General features: G+C 58.4%; 1 protein-coding gene across 1 annotated transcript in view; it reads left to right on the plus strand.

Moving 5' to 3' along the window:
- Nucleotides 1–24,971, plus strand: part of FBXO47 (F-box protein 47) — a gene marked incomplete at its 5' end in the record, with an annotated part of 33,295 nt that overhangs the window by 3,381 nt on the left and 4,943 nt on the right. The window contains 2 exon segments of the mRNA XM_075581551.1: nucleotides 129–275; nucleotides 12,457–12,599. Of these exon segments, the coding sequence (XP_075437666.1) occupies nucleotides 129–275; nucleotides 12,457–12,599 (290 nt within the window).

Here is a 24,971-nt window from a genome sequence, read left to right on the forward strand (position 1 = left end):
ACTGTATATATATATATATATATGTGTTACAGTGAATAGACAGGTCCGTATTGTAACCAGGATTTCACCCCGTTGCCATGTTACGATCCTCCTTGTTCCCGCCTGTGGGTTTCCGGAATCTTCCGCAGGGCACGTGGCGTGGCTGAACATGACGGAAGCTTCCGCGCACGAGAACACCCTGAAAGCGCTGGCTGACGCCATCAAGCTGCTCTATGACGTGGAAGCCAAGGAGTGGACGGCGGACGATGTCATCAGCCTGGTGGATGAGCTGTCAGGTAGGAGCGGTGTGATACCGGTCTGGGGCCCAGAGCCACACACAGGGGGCTCAGCGTCAGCACACAATCTGCCACACACAGGGGGCTCAGCGTCAGCACACAATCTGCCACACACAGGGGGCTCAGCGTCAGCACACAATCTGCCACACACAGGGGGCTCAGCGTCAGCACACAATCTGCCACACACAGGGGGCTCAGCGTCAGCACACAATCTGCCACACACAGGGGGCTCAGCGTCAGCACACAATCTGCCACACACAGGGGGCTCAGCGTCAGCACACAATCTGCCACACACAGGGGCTCAGCTTCAGCACACAATCTGCCACACACAGGGGGCTCAGCGTCGGCACACAATCTGCCACACACAGGGGGCTCAGCGTCGGCACACAATCTGCCACACACAGGGGGCTCAGCTTCAGCACACAATCTGCCACACACAGGGGGCTCAGCGTCGGCACACAATCTGCCACACACAGGGGGCTCAGCGTCAGCACACAATCTGCCACACACAGGGGGCTCAGCGTCAGCACACAATCTTACTCGCGCTCAGAACCATTGGTAGCCCTTTCCTCGCCGGTCCGGGCTCGTTCACCTGCGGGTTTTCCCGGTGCTGTTAGAGGGAGCTGGGAAGCGGGGCAAGACAATGTGCCGCTGCCGTTTCAACCGCCGCAGGTAATGTATCCACTAACCCCTTACCCTAACCGTATCCACTAACCCCTTACCCTAACCGTATCCACTAACCCCTTAGCCTAACCATATCCCCTTACCCTAAAAACCCTAACCATATCCCCTTACCCTAACCATATCCCCTTACCCTAAAAACCCTAACCATATCCCCTTACCCTAAAAACCTAACCATATCCCCTTACCCTAACCATATCCCCTTACCCTAAAAACCCTAACCATATCCCCTTACCCTAAAAATCCTAACCATATCCCCTTACCCTAAAAATCCTAACCATATCCCCTTACCCTAAAAATCCTAACCATATCCCCTTACCCTAAAAATCCTAACCATATCCCCTTACCCTAAAAATCCTAACCATATCCCCTTACCCTAAAAACCCTAACCATATCCCCTTACCCTAAAAATCCTAACCATATCCCCTTACCCTAAAATCCTAACCATATCCCCTTACCCTAAAAATCCTAACCATATCCCCTTACCCTAAAAACCCTAACCATATCCCCTTACCCTAACCATATCCCCTTACCTAAAAATCCTAACCATATCCCCTTACCCTAAAAACCCTAACCATATCCCCTTAACCTAAAAATCCTAACCATATCCCCTTACCCTAAAAATCCTAACAATATCCCCTTAACCTAAAAATCCTAACCATGACCCCTTACCTTAAACCCCTTAACCTAAAGCCAGATTACCCTAAAACCCTTAACCCCTTACCCTAAACTCCTAACCATAACCCCTTCACCTAAAACCTCCTTACCCTAAAAATCCTAACCATAAACCCCTTACCTTAAACTCTAACCTTAAACCCCTTAACCTAAAACCCCCTTACCCTAAAATCCCTAACCTTAAACCCTTTAACCTAAAACCCCTAACCCCTTACCCCTAACAACTTCTAACCATAACCCCCTACCCTAAAAAACCCTAACGTTAACGCTTTGCCCTAAAACCTTAACCCCTTACCCTAACGTTAACCCCTTACCCTAAAAATCCCTAACCTTAACCCCTTACCCTAACCTTAACCCCTTACCCTAAAAATCCCCAACCTTAACCCCTTACCCTAAAAATCCCTAACCTTAACCCCTTACCCTAACCTTAACCCCTTACCCTAAAAATCCCCAACCTTAACCCCTTACCCTAAAAATCCCTAACCTTAACCCCTTACCCTGAAAATCCCTAACCTTAACCCCTTACCCTGAAAATCCCTAACCTTAACCCCTTACCCTAACCTTAACCCCTTACCCTAAAAATCCCCAACCTTAACCCCTTACCCTAAAAATCCCTAACCTTAACCCCTTACCCTGAAAATCCCTAACCTTAACCCCTTACCCTGAAAATCCCTAACCTTAACCCCTTACCCTGAAAATCCCTAACCTTAACCCCCTTACCCTGAAAATCCCTAACCTTAACCCCTTACCCTGAAAACCCTAACCTTAACCCCTTACCCTGAAAATCCCTAACCTTAACCCCTTACCCTGAAAACCCCTAACCTTAACCCCTTACCCTGAAAACCCTAACCTTAACCCTTACCCTGAACCCCTAACCCCTAACCTTAACCCCTTACCCTGAAAATCCCTAACCTTAACCCCTTACCCTAAAAATCCCTAACCTTAACCCCTTACCCTGAAAATCCTAACCTTAACCCCTTACCTGAAAACCCCTAACCTTAACCCCTTACCCTGAAAATCCCTAACCTTAACCCCTTACACCTAAAAATCCCTAACCTTAACCCCTTACCCTAACGTTAACCCCTTACCCTGAAAACCCTAACCTTAACCCCTTACCCTAAAAATCCCTAACCTTAACCCCTTACCCTGAAAATCCCTAACCTTAACCCCTTACCCTGAAAACCCCTAACCTTAACCCCTTACCCTGAAAATCCCTAACCTTAACCCCTTACCCTAAAAATCCCTAACCTTAACCCCTTACCCTGAAAATCCCTAACCTTAACCCCTTACCCTGAAAACCCCTAACCTTAACCCCTTACCCTGAAAATCCCTAACCTTAACCCCTTACCCTGAAAATCCCTAACCTTAACCCCTTACCCTAACCTTAACCCCTTACCCTGAAAATCCCTAACCTTAACCCCTTACCCTGAAAATCCCTAACCTTAACCCCTTACCCTGAAAACCCCTAACCTTAACCCCTTACCCTGAAAATCCCTAACCTTAACCCCTTACCCCGAAAATCCCTAACCTTAACCCCTTACCCTAACCTTAACCCCTTACCCTGAAAATCCCTAACCTTAACCCCTTACCCTAAAAATCCCTAACCTTAACCCCTTACCCTGAAAATCCCTAACCTTAACCCCTTACCCTGAAAACCCCTAACCTTAACCCCTTACCCTGAAAATCCCTAACCTTAACCCCTTACCCTAAAAATCCCTAACCTTAACCCCTTACCCTAACGTTAACCCCTTACCCTGAAAACCCCTAACCTTAACCCCTTACCCTAAAAATCCCTAACCTTAACCCCTTACCCTGAAAATCCCTAACCTTAACCCCTTACCCTGAAAACCCCTAACCTTAACCCCTTACCCTGAAAATCCCTAACCTTAACCCCTTACCCTAAAAATCCCTAACCTTAACCCCTTACCCTGAAAATCCCTAACCTTAACCCCTTACCCTGAAAACCCCTAACCTTAACCCCTTACCCTGAAAATCCCTAACCTTAACCCCTTACCCTAAAAATCCCTAACCTTAACCCCTTACCCTGAAAATCCCTAACCTTAACCCCTTACCCTGAAAACCCCTAACCTTAACCCCTTACCCTAACCTTAACCCCTTACCCTGAAAATCCCTAACCTTAACCCCTTACCCTGAAAATCCCTAACCTTAACCCCTTACCCTGAAAATCCCTAACCTTAACCCCTTACCCTGAAAATCCCTAACCTTAACCCCTTACCCTGAAAATCCCTAACCTTAACCCCTTACCCTGAAAATCCCTAACCTTAACCCTGAAAATCCCTAACCTTAACCCCTTACCCTGAAATCCCTAACCTTAACCCCTTACCCTAAAAATCCCTAACCTTAACCCCTTACCCTAAAAATCCCTAACCTTAACCCCTTACCCTAAAAATCCCTAACCTTAACCCCTTACCCTAAAAATCCCTAACCTTAACCCCTTACCCTAAAAATCCCTAACCTTAACCCCTTACCCTGAAACCCCTTAATTAAGTTACCTTCCTGGCGAACGGTCGTGTCCGATTCCGATGCATGACAGCCCGGCTGGGGTCAGCGTGACGCGTGACGCGTGACACGCCACGCTGATTATTATAACAACACAATGTGTGACCCCCGGCCCGAAATATGGCAGACCCCCCCCCCCCCCTGTCACATGGGAGCAGAAGGGGAAGCGGGGTGCACATCTGTCATGCGACCAGCAGAGGGGGCAGTTGGCTGTCTTTATCTTCATTTTGAATGTACCGCACATAGATATCCCACGTGTGAGCTCGTCCGCGTGACCCCGACCCTGCCCTTCCCCATTATCTCTTGGCATGCAAATGGGACACTGCCAGCGCTTGTTTGTATGTCATTACCCAGAATCCCTGGCAGCACTGGAAGCCGGGGTTACCACCTTCTGTTCAATGATAACCCTGGAGACCCCCCCCTAGCCCCCCCCCACCTGCACGGTCCGGTCGAGATGGCTCCGCGACGTCAAATGGCGTCGTGTCGCCATGACAACGTCACGCCTCATGGTGCTGTGACGTCCCGTTGGCACGGCAACACAGCGCCATTGGCCGTCGCAAAGCCATCTTGACGGGACTGTACAGGGTGGGGGGGGGGGGAGATGCCATCGCCGCCGAAGATGTTGAGAACTGCCCCCCCCCCCCCCCCCCGCACATGTCCCTGCGCCGGATTTGCTCGTCTTGCACCTCTATATCTCCCGACACCTTCCTGCCCCCTGTATTACACCTTCCTACCCCCTGTATTACACCTTCCTACCCCCTTTATTACACCTTCCTACCCCCTGCGTTGCACCTTCCTGCCCCTGTATTACACCTTCCTGCCCCCTGTATTACACCTTCCTGCCCCCTGTATTACACCTTCCTACCCCCTGTATTACACCTTCCTACCCCCTGTATTACACCTTCCTGCCCCTGCGTTACACCTTCCTGCCCCCTGTATTACACCTTCCTACCCCCTGTATTACACCTTCCTACCCCCTGTATTACCCCTTCCTGCCCCTGCGTTACACCTTCCCGCCCCCTGTATTACACCTTCCTACCCCTGTGTTACACCTTCCTACCCCTGCGTTACACCTTCCTACCCCCTGTATTACACCTTCCTGCCCCTGTGTTACACCTTCCTACCCCTGTGTTACACCGTCCTACCCCTGCGTTACACCTTCCTGCCCCCTGTATTACACCTTCCCGCCCCTGCGTTACACCTTCCTACCCCTGTATTACACCTTCCTACCCCTGTATTACACCTTCCTGCCCCTGCGTTGCACCTTCCCGCCCCTGTATTACACCTTCCTACCCCTGCGTTGCACCTTCCTGCCCCTGTATTACACCTTCCTGCCCCTGTGTTACACCTTCCTGCCCCCTGTGTTACACCTTCCTACCCCCTGTATTACACCTTCCTGCCCCTGCGTTACACCTTCCCGCCCCTGTATTACACCTTCCTGCCCCTGTATTACACCTTCCTACCCCCTGTATTACACCTTCCTACCCCCTGTATTACACCGTCCTACCCCTGCGTTACACCTTCCTGCCCCCTGTATTACACCTTCCCGCCCCTGCGTTACACCTTCCTACCCCTGTATTACACCTTCCTACCCCTGTATTACACCTTCCTGCCCCTGCGTTGCACCTTCCCGCCCCTGTATTACACCTTCCTACCCCTGCGTTGCACCTTCCTGCCCCTGTATTACACCTTCCTGCCCCTGTATTACACCTTCCTACCCCCTGTATTACACCTTCCTACCCCCTGTATTACACCGTCCTACCCCTGCGTTACACCTTCCTGCCCCCTGTATTACACCTTCCCGCCCCTGCGTTACACCTTCCTACCCCTGTATTACACCTTCCTACCCCTGTATTACACCTTCCTGCCCCTGCGTTGCACCTTCCCACCCCTGTATTACACCTTCCTACCCCTGCGTTGCACCTTCCTGCCCCTGTATTACACCTTCCTGCCCCTGTGTTACACCTTCCTGCCCCCTGTGTTACACCTTCCTAGCCCCTGTATTACACCTTCCTGCCCCTGCGTTACACCTTCCCGCCCCTGTATTACACCTTCCTGCCCCTGCGTTACACCTCCCTGCCCCTGTATTACACCTCCCTGCCCCTGTATTACACCTCCCTGCCCCTGTATTACACCTTCCCGCCCCTGTATTACACCTTCCTGCCCCTGTATTACACCTTCCTGCCCCCTGTATTACACCTTCCTACCCCTGCGTTGCACCTTCCTGCCCCTGTATTACACCTTCCTGCCCCTGTATTACACCTTCCTGCCCCTGTGTTACACCTTCCTGCCCCCTGTATTACACCTTCCTGCCCCAGCGTTACACCTTCCTGCCCCTGCGTTACACCTCCCTGCCCCTGTATTACACCTTCCCGCCCCTGTGTTACACCTTCCTGCCCCTGTATTACACCTTCCCGCCCCTGTGTTACACCTTCCTACCCCTGTATTACACCGTCCTACCCCTGCGTTACACCTTCCTGCCCCCTGTATTACACCTTCCCGCCCCTGCGTTACACCTTCCTACCCCTGTATTACACCTTCCTACCCCTGTATTACACCTTCCTGCCCCTGCGTTGCACCTTCCCGCCCCTGTATTACACCTTCCTGCCCCCTGTATTACACCTTCCCGCCCCTGCGTTACACCTTCCTACCCCTGTATTACACCTTCCTACCCCTGTATTACACCTTCCTGCCCCTGCGTTGCACCTTCCCGCCCCTGTATTACACCTTCCTACCCCTGCGTTGCACCTTCCTGCCCCTGTATTACACCTTCCTGCCCCTGTATTACACCTTCCTGCCCCCTGTGTTACACCTTCCTACCCCCTGTATTACACCTTCCTGCCCCTGCGTTACACCTTCCCGCCCCTGTATTACACCTTCCTGCCCCTGTATTACACCTTCCTGCCCCCTGTATTACACCTTCCTACCCCTGTATTACACCTTCCTGCCCCCTGTATTACACCTTCCTACCCCCTGTATTACACCTTCCCGCCCCTGCGTTACACCTTCCTACCCCTGTATTACACCTTCCTGCCCCTGTATTACACCTTCCTGCCCCTGCGTTACACCTCCCTGCCCCTGTATTACACCTTCCCGCCCCTGTATTACACCTTCCTGCCCCTGTATTACACCTTCCTGCCCCCTGTATTACACCTTCCTACCCCTGCGTTGCACCTTCCTGCCCCTGTATTACACCTTCCTGCCCCTGTATTACACCTTCCTGCCCCTGTGTTACACCTTCCTGCCCCCTGTATTACACCTTCCTGCCCCAGCGTTACACCTTCCTGCCCCCTGTATTACACCTTCCTGCCCCCTGTATTACACCTTCCTGCCCCTGCGTTACACCTCCCTGCCCCTGTATTACACCTTCCTGCCCCTGTGTTACACCTTCCTGCCCCCTGTATTACACCTTCCTGCCCCTGTATTACACCTTCCTGCCCCCTGTATTACACCTTCCTACCCCCTGTATTACACCTTCCTGCCCCTGCGTTACACCTCCCTGCCCCTGTATTACACCTTCCCGCCCCTGTATTACACCTTCCTGCCCCTGTATTACACCTTCCTGCCCCCTGTATTACACCTTCCTGCCCCAGCGTTGCACCTTCCTGCCCCTGTATTACACCTTCCCGCCCCTGCGTTACACCTTCCTACCCCCTGTATTACACCTTCCTGCCCCTGTATTACACCTTCCTACCCCCTGTATTACACCTTCCTACCCCCTGTATTACACCTTCCTACCCCCTGTATTACACCTTCCCGCCCCTGCGTTACACCTTCCCGCCCCTGCGTTACACCTCCCTGCCCCTGTATTACACCTTCCTGCCCCCTGTATTACACCTTCCTACCCCCTGTATTACACCTTCCTGCCCCTGCGTTACACCTCCCTGCCCCTGTATTACACCTTCCCGCCCCTGTATTACACCTTCCTGCCCCTGTATTACACCTTCCTGCCCCCTGTATTACACCTTCCTACCCCTGCGTTGCACCTTCCTGCCCCTGTATTACACCTTCCCGCCCCTGTATTACACCTTCCTGCCCCTGTATTACACCTTCCTGCCCCCTGTATTACACCTCCCTGCCCCTGTATTACACCTTCCCGCCCCTGTGTTACACCTTCCTGCCCCTGTATTACACCTTCCTGCCCCCTGTATTACACCTTCCTGCCCCTGCGTTACACCTCCCTGCCCCTGTGTTACACCTTCCCGCCCCTGTGTTACACCTTCCTGCCCCTGTATTACACCTTCCTGCCCCCTGTATTACACCTTCCTGCCCCTGTGTTACACCTTCCTGCCCCTGCGTTACACCTTCCCGCCCCTGCGTTACACCTTCCCGCCCCTGTATTACACCTCCCTGCCCCTGTGTTACACCTTCCCGCCCCTGTGTTACACCTTCCCGCCCCTGCGTTACACCTCCCTGCCCCTGCGTTACACCTCCCTGCCCCCTGTATTACACCTTCCTGCCCCCTGTATTACACCTTCCTGCCCCCTGTATTACACCTTCCTGCCCCTGCGTTACACCTCCCTGCCCCTGTATTACACCTTCCCGCCCCTGTGTTACACCTTCCTGCCCCTGTATTACACCTTCCTGCCCCCTGTATTACACCTTCCTGCCCCTGCGTTACACCTCCCTGCCCCTGTGTTACACCTTCCCGCCCCTGTATTACACCTTCCTGCCCCCTGTATTACACCTTCCTGCCCCTGTGTTACACCTTCCCGCCCCTGTGTTACACCTTCCCGCCCCTGTGTTACACCTTCCTGCCCCTGCGTTACACCTCCCTGCCCCTGTATTACACCTTCCTGCCCCTGTATTACACCTTCCTGCCCCCTGTATTACACCTTCCTGCCCCTGTGTTACACCTTCCTGCCCCTGCGTTACACCTCCCCGCCCCTGTATATTACACCTTCCCGCCCCCTGCGTTACACCTCCCTGCCCCTGTATTACACCTTCCCGCCCCTGTGTTACACCTTCCCGCCCCTGTGTTACACCTTCCCGCCCCTGTATTACACCTTCCTGCCCCCTGTATTACACCTTCCTGCCCCTGTGTTACACCTTCCTGCCCCTGCGTTACACCTCCCTGCCCCTGTATTACACCTTCCCGCCCCTGTGTTACACCTCCCCGCCCCTGTATATTACACCTTCCCGCCCCCTGCGTTACACCTCCCTGCCCCTGTATTACACCTTCCCGCCCCTGTGTTACACCTTCCCGCCCCTGTGTTACACCTTCCCGCCCCTGCGTTACACCTCCCTGCCCCTGTATTACACCTTCCCGCCCCCTGTATTACACCTTCCCGCCCCTGTGTTACACCTTCCTGCCCCTGTATTACACCTTCCCGCCCCCTGTATTACACCTTCCCGCCCCCTGTATTACACCTTCCCGCCCCTGTATTACACCTTCCTACCCCTGTGTTACACCTTCCCGCCCCTGTGTTACACCTTCCCGCCCCTGCGTTACACCTCCCTGCCCCTGTATTACACCTTCCCGCCCCTGTGTTACACCTTCCCGCCCCTGCGTTACACCTCCCTGCCCCTGTATTACACCTTCCCGCCCCCTGTATTACACCTTCCCGCCCCTGCGTTACACCTCCCTGCCCCTGTATTACACCTTCCCGCCCCCTGTATTACACCTTCCTGCCCCTGTGTTACACCTTCCTACCCCTGCGTTGCACCTTCCTGCCCCTGTATTACACCTTCCTGCCCCTGTATTACACCTTCCTGCCCCTGTATTACACCTTCCCGCCCCTGTATTACACCTTCCTGCCCCTGTATTACACCTTCCTGCCCCCTGTATTACACCTTCCTGCCCCTGTGTTACACCTTCCTGCCCCCTGTATTACACCTTCCTGCCCCTGTATTACACCTTCCTGCCCCTGCGTTACACCTCCCCGCCCCTGTATATTACACCTTCCCGCCCCCTGTGTTACACCTTCCCGCCCCTGTGTTACACCTTCCCGCCCCTGTATTACACCTTCCTGCCCCCTGTATTACACCTTCCTGCCCCTGTGTTACACCTTCCTACCCCTGTATTACACCTTCCTACCCCTGTATTACACCTTCCTGCCCCTGCGTTACACCTCCCTGCCCCTGTGTTACACCTTCCCGCCCCTGTGTTACACCTCCCTGCCCCTGTATTACACCTTCCCGCCCCTGTGTTACACCTTCCTGCCCCTGTATTACACCTTCCCGCCCCTGTGTTACACCTTCCCGCCCCTGTGTTACACCTCCCTGCCCCTGTATTACACCTTCCCGCCCCCTGTATTACACCTTCCCGCCCCTGTGTTACACCTTCCTGCCCCTGTATTACACCTTCCCGCCCCCTGTGTTACACCTTCCCGCCCCTGTGTTACACCTTCCCGCCCCTGCGTTACACCTCCCTGCCCCTGTATTACACCTTCCCGCCCCTGTGTTACACCTTCCCGCCCCTGCGTTACACCTCCCTGCCCCTGTATTACACCTTCCCGCCCCCTGTATTACACCTTCCTGCCCCTGTGTTACACCTTCCTACCCCTGCGTTGCACCTTCCTGCCCCTGTATTACACCTTCCTGCCCCTGTATTACACCTTCCTGCCCCTGTATTACACCTTCCCGCCCCCTGTATTACACCTTCCTACCCCCTGTATTACACCTTCCTGCCCCTGTATTACACCTTCCTGCCCCCTGTATTACACCTTCCTGCCCCTGTGTTACACCTTCCTGCCCCCTGTATTACACCTTCCTGCCCCTGCGTTACACCTCCCCGCCCCTGTATATTACACCTTCCCGCCCCCTGCGTTACACCTCCCTGCCCCTGTATTACACCTTCCCGCCCCTGTGTTACACCTTCCCGCCCCTGTGTTACACCTTCCCGCCCCTGTGTTACACCTTCCTGCCCCCTGTGTTACACCTTCCTGCCCCCTGTATTACACCTTCCTGCCCCCTGTGTTACACCTTCCTGCCCCCTGTATTACACCTTCCTGCCCCCTGTATTACACCTTCCTGCCCCCTGTATTACACCTTCCTGCCCCTGTGTTACACCTTCCTGCCCCTGCGTTACACCTCCCTGCCCCTGTATTACACCTTCCTGCCCCTGCGTTACACCTCCCTGCCCCTGTATTACACCTTCCCGCCCCTGTGTTACACCTCCCCGCCCCTGTATATTACACCTTCCCGCCCCCTGCGTTACACCTCCCTGCCCCTGTATTACACCTTCCCGCCCCTGTGTTACACCTTCCCGCCCCTGTGTTACACCTTCCCGCCCCTGTATTACACCTTCCTGCCCCCTGTGTTACACCTTCCCGCCCCTGTGTTACACCTCCCTGCCCCTGTATTACACCTTCCCGCCCCCTGTATTACACCTTCCCGCCCCCTGTGTTACACCTTCCCGCCCCTGTGTTACACCTTCCCGCCCCTGTGTTACACCTTCCCGCCCCTGCGTTACACCTCCCTGCCCCTGTATTACACCTTCCCGCCCCCTGTATTACACCTTCCCGCCCCTGTGTTACACCTTCCTGCCCCTGTATTACACCTTCCCGCCCCCTGTATTACACCTTCCCGCCCCTGTGTTACACCTTCCCGCCCCCTGCGTTACACCTCCCTGCCCCTGTATTACACCTTCCCGCCCCTGCGTTACACCTCCCTGCCCCTGTATTACACCTTCCCGCCCCTGCGTTACACCTTCCTACCCCTGCGTTGCACCTTCCTGCCCCTGTATTACACCTTCCTGCCCCTGTATTACACCTTCCTGCCCCCTGTATTACACCTTCCTACCCCCTGTATTACACCTTCCTACCCCCTGTATTACACCTTCCCGCCCCTGTATTACACCTTCCTACCCCTGCGTTGCACCTTCCTGCCCCTGTATTACACCTTCCTGCCCCTGTATTACACCTTCCCGCCCCTGCGTTACACCTTCCTGCCCCCTGTGTTACACCTTCCTACCCCCTGTATTACACCTTCCCGCCCCTGTGTTACACCTTCCTACCCCCTGTATTACACCTTCCCGCCCCTGCGTTACACCTTCCTGCCCCCTGTGTTACACCTTCCTGCCCCTGTATTACACCTTCCCGCCCCTGTATTACACCTTCCTGCCCCCTGTGTTACACCTTCCTGCCCCCTGTGTTACACCTTCCTGCCCCTGTGTTACACCTTCCTGCCCCTCTATTGCAGTCTTAGTGTGTCTGTATAATACAAAGCACTGGTCACATGATCAACCCCGTATAAGAATGAAACCACAAGAAGTCAGCGTGGCAGGCAGCGTGGCTTTCAGCCAGCGGCTGCGGCGTCCACGCGTGGCCAGTTAACCGCCCCCCTTTTTCTCCGTGCCCGGCAGTCGTCCCCCGCGAGTGGCTCCTGGAGAACAACGCGCGCCTGCTGATCCTGAGCGGGAACAGCGTCTGCTTCACCTTCATGGCCAGCAAAGCGGTGAACGGGCGCGTGGCCGAGCTCGCCAGGATGGTGGTCTTCCTGGCGCTGGTGAGTCCAACACCCGTCACCCTGTCCCTTCCCCGTGCTCACCCTGTCCCTTCCCCGTCACCCTGTCCCTTCCCCGTCACCCTGTCCCTTCCCTGTCACCCTGTCCCTTCCCCGTCACCCTGTCCCTTCCCGTGCTCTCCCTGTCACCCTGTCCCTTCCCCGTGCTCTCCCCGTCACCCTGTCCCTTCCCCGTGCTCTCCCCGTCACCCTGTCCCTTCCCCGTGCTCTCCCCGTCACCCTGTCCCTTCCCCGTGCTCTCCCCGTCACCCTGTCCCTTCCCCGTGCTCTCCCCGTCACCCTGTCCCTTCCCCGTGCTCTCCCCGTCACCCTGTCCCTTCCCCGTGCTCTCCCTGTCACCCTGTCTCTTCCCCGTGCTCTCCCCGTCACCCTGTCCCTTCCCCGTGCTCTCCCCGTCACCCTGTCCCTTCCCCGTGCTCTCCCCGTCACCCTGTCCCTTCCCCGTGCTCTCCCCGTCACCCTGTCCCTTCCCCGTGCTCTCCCTGTCACCCTGTCCCTTCCCCGTGCTCTCCCTGTCACCCTGTCCCTTCCCCGTGCTCTCCCTGTCACCCTGTCCCTTCCCCGTGCTCTCCCTGTCCCTTCCCCGTGCTCTCCCTGTCACCCTGTCCCTTCCCTGTGCTCTCCCTGTCACCCTGTCCCTTCCCCGTGCTCTCCCTGTCACCCTGTCCCTTCCCCGTGCTCTCCCTGTCACCCTGTCCCTTCCCCGTGCTCTCCCTGTCACCCTGTCCCTTCCCCGTGCTCTCCCTGTCACCCTGTCCCTTCCCCGTGCTCTCCCCGTCACCCTGTCCCTTCCCCGTGCTCTCCCTGTCACCCTGTCCCTTCCCCGTGCTCTCCCCGTCACCCTGTCCCTTCCCTGTGCTCTCCCTGTCACCCTGTCCCTTCCCCGTGCTCTCCCTGTCACCCTGTCCCTTCCCCGTGCTCTCCCCGTCACCCTGTCCCTTCCCCGTGCTCTCCCCGTCACCCTGTCCCTTCCCCGTGCTCTCCCTGTCACCCTGTCCCTTCCCCGTGCTCTCCCCGTCACCCTGTCCCTTCCCCGTGTTCTCCCCGTCACCCTGTCCCTTCCCGTGCTCTCCCTGTCACCCTGTCCCTTCCCCGTCACCCTGTCCCTTCCCCGTGCTCTCCCTGTCACCCTGTCCCTTCCCCGTGCTCTCCCTGTCACCCTGTCCCTTCCCCGTGCTCTCCCTGTCACCCTGTCCCTTCCCCGTGCTCTCCCCGTCACCCTGTCCCTTCCCCGTGCTCTCCCTGTCACCCTGTCCCTTCCCCGTGTTCTCCCCGTCACCCTGTCCCTTCCCCGTGCTCACCCTGTCACCCTGTCCCTTCCCCGTGCTCTCCCTGTCACCCTGTCCCTTCCCCGTGCTCTCCCTGTCACCCTGTCCCTTCCCCGTGCTCTCCCCGTCACCCTGTCCCTTCCCCGTGCTCTCCCTGTCACCCTGTCCCTTCCCCGTGCTCTCCCTGTCACCCTCACCCCCCCCCCTCCTCTCCCTGTCACCCTGTCCCTTCCCCGTGCTCTCCCTGTCACCCTGTCCCTTCCCCGTGCTCTCCCTGTCACCCTGTCCCTTCCCCGTGCTCTCCCCGTCACCCTGTCCCTTCCCCGTGCTCTCCCTGTCACCCTGTCCCTTCCCCGTGCTCTCCCTGTCACCCTGTCCCTTCCCCGTGCTCTCCCTGTCACCCTGTCCCTTCCCCGTGCTCTCCCTGTCACCCTGTCCCTTCCCTGTCACCCTGTCCCTTCCCCGTCACCCTGTCCCTTCCCCGTCACCCTGTCCCTTCCCCGTCACCCTGTCCCTTCCCCGTGCTCTCCCTGTCACCCTGTCCCTTCCCGTGCTCTCCCTGTCACCCTGTCCCTTCCCTGTCACCCTGTCCCTTCCCTGTCACCCTGTCCCTTCCCCGTCACCCTGTCCCTTCCCCGTCACCCTGTCCCTTCCCCGTGCTCTCCCTGTCACCCTGTCCCTTCCCCGTGCTCTCCCTGTCACCCTGTCCCTTCCCCGTGCTCTCCCTGTCACCCTGTCCCTTCCCCGTGCTCTCCCTGTCACCCTGTCCCTTCCCGTGCTCTCCCTGTCACCCTGTCCCTTCCCCGTCACCCTGTCCCTTCCCCGTGCTCTCCCTGTCACCCTGTCCCTTCCCCGTGCTCTCCCTGTCACCCTGTCCCTTCCCCGTGCTCTCCCTGTCACCCTGTCCCTTCCCCGTGCTCTCCCCGTCACCCTGTCCCTTCCCCGTGCTCTCCCTGTCACCCTGTCCCTTCCCCGTCACCCTGTCCCTTCCCCGTGCTCTCCCTGTCACCCTGTCCCTTCCCCGTCACCCTGTCCCTTCCCCGTGCTCTCCCTGTCACCCTGTCCCTTCCCCGTCACCCTGTCCCTTCCCCGTGCTCTCCCTGTCACCCTGTCCCTTCCCCGTGCTCTCCCTGTCACCCTGTCCCTTCCCCGTGTTCTCCCCGTCACCCTGTCCCTTCCCCGTGCTCACCCTGTCACCCTGTCCCTTCCCCGTGCTCTCCCTGTCACCCTGTCCCTTCCCCGTGCTCTCCCTGTCACCCTGTCCCTTCCCCGTGCTCTCCCCGTCACCCTGTCCCTTCCCCGTGCTCTCCCTGTCACCCTGTCCCTTCCCCGTGCTCTCCCTGTCACCCTGTCCCTTCCCCGTGCTCTCCCCGTCACCCTGTCCCTTCCCCGTGCTCTCCCTGTCCCTTCCCCGTGCTCTCCCTGTCACCCTGTCCCTTCCCTGTGCTCTCCCTGTCACCCTGTCCCTTCCCCGTGCTCTCCCTGTCACCCTGTCCCTTCCCCGTGCTCTCCCTGTCACCCTGTCCCTTCCCCGTGCTCTCCCTGTCACCCTGTCCCTTCCCCGTGCTCTCCCTGTCACCCTGTCTCTTCCCCGTGCTCTCCCTGTCACCCTGTCCCTTCCCCGTGCTCTCCCTGTCCCTTCCCCGTGCTCTCCCTGTCACCCTGTCCCTTCCCTGTGCTCTCCCTGTCACCCTGTCCCTTCCCCGTGCTCTCCCTGTCACCCTGTCCCTTCCCCGTGCTCTCCCTGTCACCCTCACCCCCCCCCTCCTCTCCCTGTCACCCTGTCCCTTCCCCGTGCTCTCCCTGTCACCCTGTCTCTTCCCCGTGCTCTCCCTGTCACCCTGTCCCTTCCCCGTGCTCTCCCTGTCACCCTGTCACTTCCCCGTGCTCTCCCTGTCACCCTGTCCCTTCCCCGTGCTCTCCCCGTCACCCTGTCCCTTCCCTGTGCTCTCCCTGTCACCCTGTCCCTTCCCCGTGCTCTCCCTGTCACCCTGTCCCTTCCCCGTGCTCTCCCTGTCACCCTGTCCCTTCCCGTGCTCTCCCTGTCACCCTGTCCCTTCCCCGTGCTCTCCCTGTCACCCTGTCCCTTCCCCGTGCTCTCCCTGTCACCCTGTCCCTTCCCCGTGTTCTCCCCGTCACCCTGTCCCTTCCCCGTGCTCACCCTGTCACCCTGTCCCTTCCCCGTGCTCTCCCCGTCACCCTGTCCCTTCCCCGTGCTCTCCCCGTCACCCTGTCCCTTCCCCGTGCTCTCCCCGTCACCCTGTCCCTTCCCTGTGCTCTCCCCGTCACCCTGTCCCTTCCCCGTGCTCTCCCCGTCACCCTGTCCCTTCCCCGTGCTCTCCCCGTCACCCTGTCCCTTCCCCGTGCTCTCCCCGTCACCCTGTCCCTTCCCCGTGCTCTCCCTGTCACCCTGTCCCTTCCCCGTGCTCTCCCTGTCACCCTGTCCCTTCCCCGTGCTCTCCCTGTCACCCTCACCCCCCCCCCTCCTCTCCCTGTCACCCTGTCCCTTCCCCGTGCTCTCCCTGTCACCCTGTCTCTTCCCCGTGCTCTCCCCGTCACCCTGTCCCTTTCCCCGTGCTCTCCCTGTCACCCTCTCCCCCCCCTCCTCTCCCCGTCACCCTGTCCCTTCCCCGTGCTCTCCCTGTCACCCTGTCCCTTCCCCGTGCTCTCCCTGTCACCCTCACCCCCCCCCTCCTCTCCCTGTCACCCTGTCCCTTCCCCGTGCTCTCCCTGTCACCCTGTCCCTTCCCTGTGCTCTCCCCGTCACCCTGTCCCTTCCCCGTGCTCTCCCCGTCACCCTGTCCCTTCCCCGTGCTCTCCCTGTCACCCTGTCCCTTCCCCGTGCTCTCCCCGTCACCCTGTCCCTTCCCCGTGCTCTCCCCGTCACCCTGTCCCTTCCCTGTGCTCTCCCCGTCACCCTGTCCCTTCCCCGTGCTCTCCCTGTCACCCTGTCCCTTCCCCGTGCTCTCCCTGTCACCCTCACCCCCCCCCTCCTCTCCCTGTCACCCTGTCCCTTCCCCGTGCTCTCCCTGTCACCCTGTCCCTTTCCCCGTGCTCTCCCTGTCACCCTCTCCCCCCCCTCCTCTCCCCGTCACCCTGTCCCTTCCCCGTGCTCTCCCTGTCACCCTGTCCCTTCCCCGTGCTCTCCCTGTCACCCTCACCCCCCCCCTCCTCTCCCTGTCACCCTGTCCCTTCCCCGTGCTCTCCCTGTCACCCTGTCCCTTCCCCGTGCTCTCCCCGTCACCCTGTCCCTTCCCTGTGCTCTCCCCGTCACCCTGTCCCTTCCCCGTGCTCTCCCCGTCACCCTGTCCCTTCCCCGTGCTCTCCCCGTCACCCTGTCCCTTCCCCGTGCTCTCCCCGTCACCCTGTCCCTTCCCCGTGCTCTCCCTGTCACCCTGTCCCTTCCCCGTGCTCTCCCTGTCACCCTGTCCCTTCCCCGTGCTCTCCCTGTCACCCTCACCCCCCCCCCTCCTCTCCCTGTCACCCTGTCCCTTCCCCGTGCTCTCCCTGTCACCCTGTCTCTTCCCCGTGCTCTCCCCGTCACCCTGTCCCTTTCCCCGTGCTCTCCCTGTCACCCTCTCCCCCCCCTCCTCTCCCCGTCACCCTGTCCCTTCCCCGTGCTCTCCCTGTCACCCTGTCCCTTCCCCGTGCTCTCCCTGTCACCCTCACCCCCCCCCCTCCTCTCCCTGTCACCCTGTCCCTTCCCCGTGCTCTCCCTGTCACCCTGTCCCTTCCCTGTGCTCTCCCCGTCACCCTGTCCCTTCCCCGTGCTCTCCCCGTCACCCTGTCCCTTCCCCGTGCTCTCCCTGTCACCCTGTCCCTTCCCCGTGCTCTCCCCGTCACCCTGTCCCTTCCCCGTGCTCTCCCCGTCACCCTGTCCCTTCCCTGTGCTCTCCCCGTCACCCTGTCCCTTCCCCGTGCTCTCCCTGTCACCCTGTCCCTTCCCCGTGCTCTCCCTGTCACCCTCACCCCCCCCCTCCTCTCCCTGTCACCCTGTCCCTTCCCCGTGCTCTCCCTGTCACCCTGTCCCTTCCCCGTGCTCTCCCTGTCACCCTCACCCCCCCCCCTCCTCTCCCTGTCACCCTGTCCCTTCCCCGTGCTCTCCCTGTCACCCTGTCTCTTCCCCGTGCTCTCCCCGTCACCCTGTCCCTTCCCCGTGCTCTCCCTGTCACCCTGTCCCTTCCCCGTGCTCTCCCTGTCACCCTCACCCCCCCCCTCCTCTCCCTGTCACCCTGTCCCTTCCCCGTGCTCTCCCTGTCACCCTGTCTCTTCCCCGTGCTCTCCCTGTCACCCTGTCCCTTCCCGTGCTCTCCCCGTCACCCTGTCCCTTCCCCGTGCTCTCCCTGTCACCCTGTCTCTTCCCCGTGCTCTCCCTGTCACCCTGTCCCTTCCCGTGCTCTCCCTGTCACCCTGTCCCTTCCCCGTGCTCTCCCTGTCACCCTGTCCCTTCCCCGTGCTCTCCCTGTCACCCTGTCCCTTCCCCGTGCTCTCCCCGTCACCCTGTCCCTTCCCCGTGCTCACCCTGTCCCTTCCCCGTGCTCTCCCTGTCACCCTGTCCCTTCCCCGTGCTCTCCCTGTCACCCTCACCCCCCCCCTCCTCTCCCTGTCACCCTGTCCCTTCCCCGTGCTCTCCCCGTCACCCTGTCCCTTCCCCGTGCTCTCTCTGTCACCCTCTCCCCCCCCCTCCTCTCCCTGTCACCCTGTCACTTCCCCGTGCTCTCCCTGTCACCCTGCCCTCTCCCCCCTCCTCTCCCAGTCATCCACCCACTGCCCCCCCTCCGCTCCCTGCCCCCTTCCCTCTGCTCTCCCCTTTCCCGGTGTGAATAGCCGCCGTTATTACACTGCGTCCCGGTGTGAATATCCGCCGTTATCACACTGCGTCCCGGTGTGAATAGCCGCCGTTATCACACTGCGTCCCGGTGTGAATAGCCGCCGTTATCACACTGCGTCCCGGTGTGAATAGCCGCCGTTATCACACTGCGTCCCGGTGTGAATATCCGCCGTTATCACACTGCGTCCCGGTGTGAATATCCGCCGTTATCACACTGCGCCCCGGTGTGAATATCCGCCGTTATCACACTGCGTCCCGGTGTGAATATCCGCCGTTATCACACTGCGCCCCGGTGTGAATATCCGCCGTTATCACACTGCGCCCCGGTGTGAATATCCGCCGTTATCACACTGCGCCCCGGTGTGAATATCCGCCGTTATTACACTGCGTCCCGGTGTGAATAGCCGCCGTTATCACTCTGCGTCCCGGTGTGAATATCCGCCGTTATCACTCTGCGTCCCGGTGTGAATATCCGCCGTTATCACACTGCGCCCCGGTGTGAATATCCGCCGTTATCACACTGCGCCCCGGTGTGAATATCCGCCGTTATCACACTGCGTCCCGGTGTGAATATCCGCCGTTATCACACTGCGTCCCGGTGTGAATAGCTGCCGTTATCGCACTGCGTCCCGGTGTGAATATCCGCCGTTATCACACTGCGCCCCGGTGTGAATATCCGCCGTTATCACACTGCGCCCTGGTGTGAATATCCGCCGTTATTACACTGCGTCCCGGTGTGAATATCCGCCGTTATTACACTGCGTCCCGGTGTGAATAGCCGCCGTTATCACACTGCGTCCCGGTGTGAATATCCGCCGTTATCACACTGCGTCCCGGTGTGAATATCCGCCGTTATCACACTGCGTCCCGGTGTGAATATCCGCCGTTATCACACTGCGTCCCGGTGTGAATATCCGCCGTTATTACACTGCGTCCCGGTGTGAATAGCCGCCGTTATCACACTGCGTCCCGGTGTGAATAGCCGCCGTTATCACACTGCGTCCCGGTGTGAATATCCGCCGTTATTACGCTGCGTCCCGGTGTGAATATCCGCCGTTATCACGCTGCGTCCCGGTGTGAATAGCCGCCGTTATCACACTGCGTCCCGGTGTGAATAGCCGCCGTTATCACACTGCGTCCCGGTGTGAATATCCGCCGTTATTACACTGCGTCCCGGTGTGAATATCCGCCGTTATCACACTGCGCCCCGGTGTGAATATCCGCCGTTATCACACTGCGTCCCGGTGTTAATAGCCGCCGTTATCACACTGCGCCCCGGTGTGAATATCCGCCGTTATTACACTGCGCCCCGGTGTGAATATCCGCCGTTATCACACTGCGTCCCGGTGTGAATATCCGCCGTTATCACTCTGCGTCCCGGTGTGAATAGCCGCCGTTATCGCACTGCGTCCCGGTGTGAATAGCCGCCGTTATCGCACTGCGTCCCGGTGTGAATAGCCGCCGTTATCACACTGCGCTCCGGGGTGAATATCCGCCGTTATCACACTGCGTCCCGGTGTGAGTATCCGCCGTTATCGCACTGCGTCCCGGTGTGAATAGCCGCCGTTATCACACTGCGTCCCGGTGTGAATATCCGCCGTTATCACACTGCGCCCCGGTGTGAATATCCGCCGTTATCACACTGCGCCCTGGTGTGAATATCCGCCGTTATCACACTGCGTCCCGGTGTGAATATCCGCCGTTATCACACTGCGTCCCGGTGTGAATATCCGCCGTTATCACACTGCGTCCCGGTGTGAATATCCGCCGTTATCACACTGCGCCCCGGTGTGAATATCCGCCGTTATCACACTGCGTCCCGGTGTGAATATCCGCCGTTATCACACTGCGTCCCGGTGTGAATAGCCGCCGTTATCGCACTGCGTCCCGGTGTTAATAGCCGCCGTTATCGCACTGCGTCCCGGTGTGAATAGCCGCCGTTATCACACTGCGTCCCGGTGTGAGTATCCGCCGTTATCGCACTGCGTCCCGGTGTGAATAGCCGCCGTTATCACACTGCGCCCCGGTGTGAATAGCCGCCGTTATTACACTGCGTCCCGGTGTGAATATCCGCCGTTATCGCACTGCGTCCCGGTGTGAATAGCCGCCGTTATCACACTGCGTCCCGGTGTGAATATCCGCCGTTATTACACTGCGCCCCGGTGTGAATATCCGCCGTTATTACACTGCGCCCCGGTGTGAATAGCCGCCGTTATCACACTGCGCCCCGGTGTGAATATCCGCCGTTATTACACTGCGTCCCGGTGTGAATAGCCGCCGTTATTACACTGCGTCCCGGTGTGAATAGCCGCCGTTATTACACTGCGTCCCGGTGTGAATATCCGCCGTTATCACACTGCGTCCCGGTGTGAATATCCGCCGTTATCACACTGCGCCCCGGTGTGAATATCCGCCGTTATCACACTGCGCCCCGGTGTGAATATCCGCCGTTATCACACTGCGCCCCGGTGTGAATATCCGCCGTTATCACACTGCGTCCCGGTGTGAATAGCCGCCGTTATCACACTGCGTCCCGGTGTGAATATCCGCCGTTATCACACTGCGCCCCGGTGTGAATATCCGCCGTTATCACACTGCGTCCCGGTGTGAATAGCCGCCGTTATCACACTGCGCCCCGGTGTGAATATCCGCCGTTATCACACTGCGTCCCGGTGTGAATATCCGCCGTTATTACACTGCGTCCCGGTGTGAATAGCCGCCGTTATCACACTGCGTCCCGGTGTGAATAGCCGCCGTTATCACACTGTGTCCCGGTGTGAATAGCCGCCGTTATCACACTGCGCCCTGGTGTGAATATCCGCCGTTATCACACTGCGCCCCGCTGTGAATATCCGCCGTTATCACACTGCGTCCCGGTGTGAATATCCGCCGTTATCACACTGCGTCCCGGTGTGAATATCCGCCGTTATCACACTGCGTCCCGGTGTGAATATCCGCCGTTATCACACTGCGTCCCGGTGTGAATAGCCGCCGTTATCACACTGCGCCCCGCTGTGTATAGCCGCCGTTATCACACTGCGCCCCGGTGTGAATATCCGCCGTTATTACACTGCGTCCCGGTGTGAATAGCCGCCGTTATTACACTGCTTCCCGGTGTGAATATCCGCCGTTATCACACTGCGTCCCGGTGTGAATATCCGCCGTTATCACACTGCGCCCCGGTGTGAATATCCGCCGTTATCACACTGCGCCCCGGTGTGAATATCCGCCGTTATCACACTGCGCCCCGGTGTGAATATCCGCCGTTATCACACTGCGCCCCGCTGTGAATAGCCGCCGTTATCACACTGCGCCCCGGTGTGAATATCCGCCGTTATCACACTGCGTCCCGGTGTGAATATCCGCCGTTATTACACTGCGTCCCGGTGTGAATATCCGCCGTTATTACACTGCGTCCCGGTGTGAATAGCCGCCGTTATTACACTGCGTCCCGGTGTGAATATCCGCCGTTATCACACTGCGTCCCGGTGTGAATATCCGCCGTTATCACACTGCGCCCCGGTGTGAATATCCGCCGTTATCACACTGCGCCCCGCTGTGAATATCCGCCGTTATCACACTGCGCCCCGCTGTGTATAGCCGCCGTTATTACACTGCGTCCCGGTGTGAATAGCCGCCGTTATCACACTGCGTCCCGGTGTGAATAGCCGCCGTTATCACACTGTGTCCCGGTGTGAATAGCCGCCGTTATCACACTGCGCCCTGGTGTAAATATCCGCCGTTATCACACTGCGCCCCGCTGTGAATATCCGCCGTTATCACACTGCGTCCCGGTGTGAATATCCGCCGTTATCACACTGCGTCCCGGTGTGAATATCCGCCGTTATCACACTGCGTCCCGGTGTGAATATCCGCCGTTATCACACTGCGTCCCGGTGTGAATAGCCGCCGTTATCACACTGCGCCCCGCTGTGTATAGCCGCCGTTATCACACTGCGCCCCGGTGTGAATATCCGCCGTTATTACACTGCGTCCCGGTGTGAATAGCCGCCGTTATTACACTGCGTCCCGGTGTGAATATCCGCCGTTATCACACTGCGTCCCGGTGTGAATATCCGCCGTTATCACACTGCGCCCCGGTGTGAATATCCGCCGTTATCACACTGCGCCCCGGTGTGAATATCCGCCGTTATCACACTGCGCCCCGGTGTGAATAGCCGCCGTTATTACACTGCGTCCCGGTGTGAATATCCGCCGTTATCACACTGCGTCCCGGTGTGAATATCCGCCGTTATCACACTGTGCCCCGCTGTGAATAGCCGCCGTTATCACACTGCGTCCCGGTGTGAATATCCGCCGTTATCACACTGCGCCCCGCTGTGAATAGCCGCCGTTATCACACTGCGCCCCGGTGTGAATATCCGCCGTTATCACACTGCGCCCCGGTGTGAATATCCGCCGTTATCACACTGCGCCCCGGTGTGAATATCCGCCGTTATCACACTGCGCCCCGGTGTGAATATCCGCCGTTATCACACTGCGTCCCGGTGTGAATAGCCGCCGTTATCACACTGCGTCCCGGTGTGAATATCCGCCGTTATCACACTGCGCCCCGGTGTGAATATCCGCCGTTATCACACTGCGTCCCGGTGTGAATAGCCGCCGTTATCACACTGCGCCCCGCTGTGTATAGCCGCCGTTATCACACTGCGCCCCGGTGTGAATATCCGCCGTTATCACACTGCGTCCCGGTGTGAATATCCGCCGTTATTACACTGCGTCCCGGTGTGAATAGCCGCCGTTATCACACTGCGTCCCGGTGTGAATAGCCGCCGTTATCACACTGTGTCCCGGTGTGAATAGCCGCCGTTATCACACTGCGCCCTGGTGTGAATATCCGCCGTTATCACACTGCGCCCCGCTGTGAATATCCGCCGTTATCACACTGCGTCCCGGTGTGAATATCCGCCGTTATCACACTGCGTCCCGGTGTGAATATCCGCCGTTATCACACTGCGTCCCGGTGTGAATATCCGCCGTTATCACACTGCGTCCCGGTGTGAATAGCCGCCGTTATCACACTGCGCCCCGCTGTGTATAGCCGCCGTTATCACACTGCGCCCCGGTGTGAATATCCGCCGTTATTACACTGCGTCCCGGTGTGAATAGCCGCCGTTATTACACTGCGTCCCGGTGTGAATATCCGCCGTTATCACACTGCGTCCCGGTGTGAATATCCGCCGTTATCACACTGCGCCCCGGTGTGAATATCCGCCGTTATCACACTGCGCCCCGGTGTGAATATCCGCCGTTATCACACTGCGCCCCGGTGTGAATATCCGCCGTTATCACACTGCGCCCCGCTGTGAATAGCCGCCGTTATCACACTGCGCCCCGGTGTGAATATCCGCCGTTATTACACTGCGTCCCGGTGTGAATAGCCGCCGTTATTACACTGCGTCCCGGTGTGAATATCCGCCGTTATCACACTGCGTCCCGGTGTGAATATCCGCCGTTATCACACTGCGCCCCGGTGTGAATATCCGCCGTTATCACACTGCGCCCCGCTGTGAATATCCGCCGTTATCACACTGCGCCCCGCTGTGTATAGCCGCCGTTATTACACTGCGTCCCGGTGTGAATAGCCGCCGTTATCACACTGCGTCCCGGTGTGAATATCCGCCGTTATCACACTGCGCCCCGGTGTGAATATCCGCCGTTATCACACTGCGCCCCGGTGTGAATATCCGCCGTTATCACACTGCGCCCCGCTGTGAATAGCCGCCGTTATCACACTGCGCCCCGGTGTGAATATCCGCCGTTATTACACTGCGTCCCGGTGTGAATAGCCGCCGTTATTACACTGCGTCCCGGTGTGAATATCCGCCGTTATCACACTGCGTCCCGGTGTGAATAGCCGCCGTTATCACACTGCGCCCCGCTGTGTATAGCCGCCGTTATCACACTGCGCCCCGGTGTGAATATCCGCCGTTATTACACTGCGTCCCGGTGTGAATAGCCGCCGTTATTACACTGCGTCCCGGTGTGAATATCCGCCGTTATCACACTGCGTCCCGGTGTGAATATCCGCCGTTATCACACTGCGCCCCGGTGTGAATATCCGCCGTTATCACACTGCGCCCCGGTGTGAATATCCGCCGTTATCACACTGCGCCCCGGTGTGAATATCCGCCGTTATCACACTGCGCCCCGCTGTGAATAGCCGCCGTTATCACACTGCGCCCCGGTGTGAATATCCGCCGTTATTACACTGCGTCCCGGTGTGAATAGCCG

The sequence above is a fragment of the Ascaphus truei genome, unplaced genomic scaffold (genome assembly GCF_040206685.1).
Source record: "Ascaphus truei isolate aAscTru1 unplaced genomic scaffold, aAscTru1.hap1 HAP1_SCAFFOLD_1406, whole genome shotgun sequence".
NCBI lineage: Eukaryota > Metazoa > Chordata > Amphibia > Anura > Ascaphidae > Ascaphus > Ascaphus truei.